The sequence below is a fragment of the Salmo salar genome, chromosome 03 (assembly GCF_965601325.2).
Source record: "Salmo salar chromosome 03, fSalSal1, whole genome shotgun sequence".
Taxonomy (NCBI): domain Eukaryota; kingdom Metazoa; phylum Chordata; class Actinopteri; order Salmoniformes; family Salmonidae; genus Salmo; species Salmo salar.
Genome location: NC_138293.1, coordinates 702,979 through 712,500, shown reverse-complemented (window position 1 = coordinate 712,500; position 9,522 = coordinate 702,979). Strand labels below are relative to the sequence as shown.

General features: G+C 43.8%; 1 protein-coding gene across 1 annotated transcript in view; it reads right to left on the bottom strand.

Annotated features, from left to right (window-relative positions):
* rp1 (RP1 axonemal microtubule associated) overlaps positions 1 to 8,932 on the bottom strand; it is a 37,777-nt gene extending 28,845 nt beyond the window's left edge. Inside the window, exons 1-2 of the mRNA XM_082973017.1 lie at positions 8,609 to 8,932; positions 7,946 to 8,368 (exon numbers count right to left, since the gene is read on the bottom strand). Of these exons, the coding sequence (XP_082829143.1) occupies positions 7,946 to 8,368; positions 8,609 to 8,932 (747 nt within the window). The remainder of the gene's footprint in view (positions 1 to 7,945; positions 8,369 to 8,608) is intronic.
* Between the last annotated feature and the right edge of the window lie 590 nt (positions 8,933 to 9,522).

The following is a 9,522-nucleotide window of genomic DNA, read 5'->3' as shown; positions in this document are numbered from 1 at the left end:
AGTATAGAGATATTGTTATCTACGTCGGCACCAACGATGTTAGGATGAAACAGTCAGAGGTCACCAAGCGCAACATAGCTTCAGCGTGTAAATCAGCTAGAAAGATGTGTCGGCATCGATTAATTGTCTCTGGCCCCCTCCCAGTTAGGGGGAGTGATGAGCTCTACAGCAGAGTCTCACAACTCAATCGCTGGTTGAAAACTGTTTTCTGCCCCTCCCAAAAGATAGAATTTGTAGATAATTGGCCCTTTTTCTGGGACTCACCCACAAACAGGACCAAGCCTGGCCTGTTGAGGAGTGACGGACTCCATCCTAGCTGGAGGGGTGCTCTCATCTTATCTACGAACATAGACAGGGCTCTAACTCCTCTAGCTCCACAATGAAATAGGGTGCAGGCCAGGCAGCAGGCTGTTAGCCAGCCTGCCAGCTTAGTGGAGTCTGCCACTAGCACAGTCAGCGTAGTCAGCTCAGCTTTCCCCATTGAGACCGTGTCTGTACCTCGATCTAGGTTGGGCAAAATTAAAAATGGCGGTGTTCGCTTTAGCAATCTCACTAGTATAAAGACCTCCTCCATTCCTGCCATTATTGAAAGAGATTGTGATACCTCACATCTCAAAATTGGGTTACTTAATAATGTTAGATCCCTCACTTCCAAGGCAGTTATAGTCAATGAACTAATCACTGATAATAATCTTGATGTGATTGGCCTGACTGAAACATGGCTTAAGCCTGATGAATTTACTGTGTTAAATGAGGCCTCACCCCCTGGTTACACTAGTGACCATACCCCCGTGCATCCGGCAAAGGCGGAGGTGTTGCTAACATTTACGATAGCAAATTTCAATTTACAAAAAAAAAAACAATGACGTTTTCGTCTTTTGAGCTTCTAGTCATGAAATCTATGCAGCCTACTCACTCACTTTTTATAGCTACTGTTTACAGGCCTCCTGGGCCATATGCAGTGTTCCTCACTGAGTTCCCTGAATTCCTATCGGATCTTGTAGTCATAGCAGATAATATTCTAATTTTTGGTGACTTTAACATTCACATGGAAAAGTCCACAGACCCACTCCAAAAGGCTTTCGGAGCCATCATCGACTCAGTGGGTTTTGTCCAACATGTCTCTGGACCTACTCACTGCCACAGTCATACTCTGGACCTAGTTTTGTCGCATGGAATAAATGTTGTGGATCTTAATGTTTTTCCTCATAACCCTGGACTATCGGACCACCATTTTATTACGTTTGCAATTGCAACAAATAATCTGCTCAGACCCCAACCAAGGAGCATTAAAAGTCGTGCTATAAATTCTCTGACAACCCAAAGATTCCTTGATGCCCTTCCAGACTGCCTCTGCCTACCCAAGGACGTCAGAGGACAAAAATCAGTTAACCACCTAACCGAGGAACTCAATTTAACCTTGCGCAATACCCTAGATGCAGTTGCACCCCTAAAAACTAAAAACATCTGTCATAAGAAACTAGCTCCCTGGTATACAGAAAATACACGAGCTCTGAAGCAAGCTTCCAGAAAATTGGAACGGAAATGGCGCCACACCAAACTGGAAGTCTTCCGACTAGCTTGGAAAGACAGTACCGTGCAGTATCGAAGAGCCCTCACTGCTGCTCGATCATCCTATTTTTCCAACTTAATTGAGGAAAATAAGAACAATCCGAAATTTCTTTTTGATACTGTCGCAAAGCTAACTAAAAAGCAGCCTTCGCAAATGGAGGATGGCTTTCACTTCAGCAGTAATAAATTTATGAACTTCTTTGAGGAAAAGATCATGATCATTAGAAAGAAAATTACAGACTCCTCTTTAAATCTGGGTATTCCTCCAAAGCTCCGTTGTCCTGAGTCTACACAACTCTGCCAGGACCTAGGATCAAGGGAGATACTAAAGTGTTTTAGTACTATATCTCTTGACACAATGATGAAAATAATCATGGCCTCCAAACCTTCAAGCTGCATACTGGACCCTATTCCAACTAAACTACTGAAAGAGCTGCTTCCTGTGCTTGGCCCTCCTATGTTGAACATAATAAACGGCTCTCTATCCACCGGATGTGTACCAAGCTCACTAAAAGTGGCAGTAATAAAGCCTCTCTTGAAAAAGCCGAATCTTGATCCAGAAATTATAAAAAAACTATCGGCCTATATCGAATCTTCCATTCCTCTCAAAAATTTTAGAAAAAGCTGTTGCACAGCAACTCACTGCCTTCCTGAAGACAAACAATGTATACGAAACGCTTCAGTCTGGTTTTAGACCCCATCATAGCACTGAGACTGCACTTGTGAAGGTGGTAAATGACCTTTTAATGACGTCAGACCGAGGCTCTGCATCTGTCCTCGTGCTCCTAGATCTTAGTGCCGCTTTTGATACCATCGATCACCACATTCTTTTGGAGAGATTGGAAACCCAAAATGGTCTACATGGACAAGTTCTGGCCTGGTTTAGATCTTATCTGTCGGAAAGATATCAGTTTGTCTCTGTGAATGGTTTGTCCTCTGACAAATCAATTGTAAATTTCGGTGTTCCTCAAGGTTCCGTTTTAGGACCACTATTGTTTTCACTATATATTTTACCTCTTGGGGATGTCATTCGAAAACATAATGTTAAATTTCACTGCTATGCGGACGACACACAGCTGTACATTTCAATGAAACATGGTGAAGCCCCAAAATTGCCCTCGCTAGAAGCCTGTGTTTCAGACATAAAGAAGTGGATGGCTGCAAACTTTCTACTTTTAAACTCGGACAAAACAGAGATGCTTGTTCTAGGTCCCAAGAAACAAAGAGATCTTCTGTTGAATCTGACAATTAATCTGGATGGTTGTACAGTCGTCTCAAATAAAACTGTGAAGGACCTCGGCGTTACTCTGGACCCTGATCTCTCTTTTGAAGAACATATCAAGACTGTTTCAAGGACAGCTTTTTTCCATCTACGTAACATTGCAAAAATCAGAAACTTTCTGTCCAAAAATGACGCAGAAAAATTAATCAATGCTTTTGTTACTTCTAGGCTGGACTACTGCAATGCTCTACTTTCCGGCTACCCGGATAAAGCACTAAACAAACTTCAGTTAGTGCTAAATACGGCTGCTAGAATCCTGACTAGAACCAAAAAATTTGATCATATTACTCCAGTGCTAGCCTCCCTACACTGGCTTCCTGTTAAGGCAAGGGCTGATTTCAAGGTTTTACTGCTAACCTACAAAGCATTACATGGGCTTGCTCCTACCTATCTTTCCGATTTGGTCCTGCCGTACATACCTACACGTACGCTACGGTCACAAGACGCAGGCCTCCTAATTGTCCCTAGAATTTCTAAGCAAACGGCTGGAGGTAGGGCTTTCTCCTATAGAGCTCCATTTTTATGGAATGGTCTGCCTACCAATGTGAGAGACGCAGACTCAGTCTCAACCTTTAAGTCTTTACTGAAGACTTATCTCTTCAGTAGGTCCTATGATTAAGTATAGTCTGGCCCAGGAGTGTGAAGGTGAACGGAAAGGCTGGAGCAACGAACCGCCCTTGCTGTCTCTGCCTTGCCGGTTCCCCTCTTTCCACTGGGATTCTCTGCCTCTAACCCTTTTACAGGTGCTGAGTCACTGGCTTACTGGTGTTCTTCCATGCCGTCCATGGGAGGGGTGCGTCACTTGAGTGGGTTGAGTCACTGACGTGGTCTTCCTGTCTGGGTTGGCGCCGCCCCCTTGGGTTGTGCCATGGCGGAGATCGTTGTGGGCTATACTCGGCCTTGTCTTAGGACGGTAAGTTGGTGGTTGGAGACATCGCTCTAGTGGTGTTGGGGCTGTGCTTTGGCAAAGTGGGTGGGGTTATATCCTGCCTGTTTGGCCCTGTCCGGGGGCCGGAGGGGCCACGTGTCTTCTGCTCCCTCCTGTCTCAGCCTCCAGTATTTATGCTGCAGTAGTTTATGTGTCGGGGGGCTAGGGTCAGTCTGTTACATCTGGAGTATTTCTCTTGTCTTATCCGGTGTCCTGTGTGAATTTAAATATGCTCTCTCTCTCTCTTCTCCCGTCTTTCTCTCGGAGGACCTGAGCCCTAGGACCATGCCTCAGGACTACCTGGTATGATGACTCCTTGCTGTCCCCAGTCCACCTGGCCGTGCTGCTGCTCCAGTTTCAACTGTTCTGCCTGCGGCTATGGAACCCTGACCTGTTCACCGGACGTGCTTGTTGCACCCTCGACAACTACTATGATTATTATTATTTGACCATGCTGGTCATTTATGAACATTTTAACATTTTAACATCTGACCATGTTCTGTTGTAATATCCACCCTGCACAGCCAGAAGAGGACTGGCCACCCCTCATAGCCTGGTTCATCTCTAGGTTTCTTCCTAGGTTTTTGGCCTTTCTAGGGAGTTTTTCCTAGGGAGTTTTTCCTAGCCACCGTGCTTCTTTCACATGCATTGCTTGCTGTTTGGGGTTTTAGGCTGGGTTTCTGTACAGCACTTTGAGATATCAGCTGATGTACGAAGGGCTATATAAAAATAAATTTGATTTGATTTGATTTGTTCTTTACATTTACATTACATTTAAGTCATTTAGCAGACGCTCTTATCCAGAGCGACTTACAAATTGAATAAATCTTTAGTCAGAAACCAACATGTTGTTCTTTAGTCAGTAACTAACATGTTGTTCTTTAGTCAGAAACTAACATGTTGTTCTTTAGTCAGAAACTAACATGTTGTTCTTTAGTTCTTTAGTCAGAAACCAACATGTTGTTCTTTAGTCAGAAACTAACATGTTGTTCTTTAGTCAGAAACTAACATGTTGTTCTTTAGTCAGAAACTAACATGTTGTTCTTTAGTCAGTAACTAACATGTTGTTCTTTAGTCAGAAACTAACATGTTGTTCTTTAGTCAGAAACTAACATGGCGCGCCGGCGCAGCCGGCAGCGACCATGTTGTTCTTTAGTTCTTTAGTCAGAAACTAACATGTTGTCAGTCGTCTCTGGCAGTCAGCAGAACTAACATGTTGTTCTTTAGTCAGAAACTAACATGTTGTTCTTTAGTTCTTTAGTCAGCTAACGGCTAGCAGCACTGTTGTTCTTTAGTCAGAAACTAACATGTTGTTCTTTAGTCAGTCAGCAACATGTTGTTCTTTAGTCAGCTAACAGGCTAGCAGCCACTGTTGTTCTTTAGTCAGCTAACGGCGCGTGTAACATGTTGTTCTTTAGTTCTTTAGTCAGTAACTAACATGTTGTTCTTTAGTCAGAAACGAACATGTTGTTCTTTAGTAAGAAACTAACATGTTGTTCTTTAGTTCTTTAGTCAGAAACTAACATGTTGTTCTTTAGTCAGAAACTAACATGTTGTTCTTTAGTTCTTTAGTCAGTAACTAACATGTTGTTCTTTAGTTCTTTAGTCAGAAACTAACATGTTGTTCTTTAGTCAGAAACTAACATGTTGTTCTTTAGTCAGTAACTAACATGTTGTTCTTTAGTTCTTTAGTCAGTAACTAACATGTTGTTCTTTAGTTCTTTAGTCAGTAACCAACATGTTGTTCTTTAGTCAGAAACTAACATGTTGTTCTTTAGTCAGTAGTTAACATGTTGTTCTTTAGTTCTTTAGTCAGTAACTAACATGTTGTTCTTTAGTCAGAAACTAACATGTTGTTCTTTAGTCAGAAACTAACATGTTGTTCTTTAGTTCTTTAGTCAGAAACTAACATGTTGTTCTTTAGTCAGAAACTAACATGTTGTTCTTTAGTCAGAAACTAACATGTTGTTCTTTAGTTCTTTAGTCAGAAACTAACATGTTGTTCTTTAGTCAGAAACCAACATGTTGTTCTTTAGTCAGAAACTAACATGTTGTTCTTTAGTCAGAAACTAACATGTTGTTCTTTAGTCAGAAACCAACATGTTGTTCTTTAGTCAGTAACTAACATGTTGTTCTTTAGTTCTTTAGTCAGAAACCAACATGTTGTTCTTTAGTTCTTTAGTCAGAAACTAACATGTTGTTCTTTAGTCAGAAACTAACATGTTGTTCTTTAGTCAGAAACTAACATGTTGTTCTTTAGTCAGAAACTAACATGTTGTTCTTTAGTCAGTAACTAACATGTTGATCTTTAGTCAGTAATTAACATGTTGTTCTTTAGTCAGAAACTAACATGTTGTTCTTTAGTCAGAAACTAACATGTTGTTCTTTAGTCAGAAACTAACATGTTGTTCTTTAGTCAGTAACCAACATGTTGTTCTTTAGTCAGAAACTAACATGTTGTTCTTTAGTCAGAAACTAACATGTTGTTCTTTAGTTCTTTAGTCAGTAACCAACATGTTGTTCTTTAGTCAGAAACTAACATGTTGTTCTTTAGTCAGAAACTAACATGTTGTTCTTTAGTTCTTTAGTCAGTAACCAACATGTTGTTCTTTAGTCAGAAACTAACATGTTGTTCTTTAGTCAGAAACTAACATGTTGTTCTTTAGTTCTTTAGTCAGAAACCAACATGTTGTTCTTTAGTCAGTAACTAACATGTTGTTCTTTAGTCAGAAACTAACATGTTGTTCTTTAGTCAGTAACCAACATGTTGTTCTTTAGTTCTTTAGTCAGAAACTAACATGTTGTTCTTTAGTCAGTAACCAACATGTTGTTCTTTAGTCAGAAACCAACATGTTGTTCTTTAGTCAGTAACCAACATGTTGTTCTTTAGTTCTTTAGTCAGAAACTAACATGTTGTTCTTTAGTCAGAAACTAACATGTTGTTCTTTAGTCAGAAACTAACATGTTGTTCTTTAGTCAGTAACCAACATGTTGTTCTTTAGTCAGTAACCAACATGTTGTTCTTTAGTCAGAAACTAACATGTTGTTCTTTAGTTCTTTAGTCAGAAACCAACATGTTGTTCTTTAGTTCTTTAGTCAGAAACTAACATGTTCTTTAGTCAGAAACTAAGCTACTAATAACAGATACCCGTACTCGCAACGAGTCTCAGAATATGATTACAGATGTAGGATCAGGTCCTCCCTTTCCATATAATCTTATTCATTACAATGTAAAAGACATCCTAGGATCGTCTGGTGAGTACTGCATGATGACCTACCCTGATAACGTCTGGTGAGTACAGCATGATGACCTACCCTGCTGCCGCCTGGTGAGTACAGCATGATGACCTACCCTGCTGCCGTCTGGTGAGTACAGCATGAAGGTCTACCCTGCTGCCGCCTGGTGAGTACAGCATGATGACCTACCCTGCTGCCGTCTGGTGAGTACAGCTTGATGACCTACCTTGCTGCCGCCTGGTGAGTACAGCATGATGACCTACCCTGCTGCTGCCTGGTGAGTACAGCATGATGACCTACCCTGCTGCCATCTGGTGAGTACAGCATTAAGACCTACCCTGCTGCCGTCTGGTGAGTACAGCATGATGACCTACCCTGCTTCTGCCTTGTGAGTACAGCATGATGACCTACCCTGCTGCCGTCTGGTGAGTACAGCATGATGACCTACCCTGCTGCCATCTGGTGAGTACAGCATGAAGGTCTACCCTGCTGCCGCCTGGTGAGTACAGCATGATGACCTACCCTGCTGCCGTCTGGTGAGTACAGCATGATGACCTACCCTGCTGCCGCCTGGTGAGTACAGCATGATGACCTACCCTGCTGCCGTCTGGTGAGTACAGCATGATGACCTACCCTGCTGCCGCCTGGTGAGTACAGCATGATGACCTACCCTGCTGCCGCCTGGTGAGTACAGCTTGATGACCTACCCTGCTGCTGCCTGGTGAGTACAGCATTATGACCTACCCTGCTGCCGTCTGGTGAGTACAGCATGATGACCTACCCTGCTGCCGCCTGGTGAGTACAGCTTGATGACCTACCCTGCTGCTGCCTGGTGAGTACAGCATTATGACCTACCCTGCTGCCGTCTGGTGAGTACAGCATGATGACCTACCCTGCTGCCTGGTGAGTACAGCATGATGACCTACCCTGCTGCCGTCTGGTGAGTACAGCTTCAGTACAGGGAACTGCATGATGACTGATAGGTAATCCAGTAGAGCGTCGTAGGTTGGAGCCGTTCTTCTCTGCAGAACTACAGTCCTCCTCACACTGGGGTCTCTATTCTTAAATACTATCAGCCTTTTAGGGGTCCTGACCCTCGTGTCTGCCGGCCGGTTGATGACCCCGGGGACTCCACGATTCCCTCGCTGCGCCCTCCGACCCCCGCTGACGGGCCGGGTGGTGGTGTTCCAGGGTGGCTGGCGGCGGTTAGCCATGTCCAGGTTGAGGGGCTTCACCTTCCGCTGGTCCGAGCAGACATAGGAGCCCCCATCCTGCAGCTCTTCCAGACCCCGGACAGGGTGGGATCCACGGGGGGTGGTGATGGTGCGGACCCCGAATGGCAGGGGGACCTTTGGAACATGGAGACATGGAGTTATGGGAATTATATGTTGACTACATGGGGGGTACTGCAGAGAAGAACGGCTCCTTCCTACACAGGAAGGGGAGGGGTTAGAGTTCTAAATCATGTCAGACGCAATGTCTTATTTTTGTTGTTGATTTTAACACAGAGCATTTCCTGTAAACAACAGATGATACATTATATCCAATATAAATCAAATCAATCAATCTATAATCAATAATCGAATCACCTTCTTAGACAGGGCATCCAGGAGGGCATCGAAGGTCTTGAAGGTCCTGGCATTGATGACCATCCGGTGGCCACCAAACTGGGGGTCTCCACTCTTATAGAAGCAGACGCGTCTGGAGGCCTGGGGGTCTGAGTGGGGCTGATGGGGTCGGGAGGTTACACTGCCTGAGGGAACCACCTCCCCACCCTGGCCCTGGCCCTGACCTTGACCGCCACCCTGGCCCTGGTCCTGGCCCTGGCCCTGGCCCTGCTCAGGCTGGGGTTCACCATTATGGGGCTGCTGAAGGACCTGGGCCTCTGGCTCATGCAGAGGAGTGGAACTCATAATGGAGCACGGCGGCTGATGAGAGAGACAGGGAGAGAGAGACAGGGAGAGAGAGACATAGGGAGAGAGAGAGAGACAGGGGAGAGAGACAGGGAGAGAGAGACAGGGAGAGAGACAGGGGAGGGAGACAGGGAGAGATAGAGACAGGGGAGAGAGATAATGTTTACTGTTCATTTTTATTGTTTATTTCACTTTTGTATATTATCTACCTCACTTGCTTTGGCGATGTTAACATATGTTTCCCATGCCAATAAAGCCCCTTGAATTGAATTGAGAGGCATAGGGGAGAGAGAAACAGGGGAGTGAGAGAGGGGAGAGATAGAGAGAGAGTAAGAGAGAGAAAGAAAAAGAAAAAGAGAACAAGAGAGAGATATAGAGAGAGAAAGAGAGAGAGAGAGTCTATGAACAGCTCAGGACGGATTGATTATGTACAGTTTGTATGTGAGTATGTGCATGTGAACATGTGATTGTGGCGGAAAAATTAACAGTGACGTATTCCTGTAATTCAAAGAAATCAACCCAGTTGCCAATTGTACACTAGAATAAGTGTGGTGTGACTAAGTGGAGTGAAAATACATATAACATGTTGT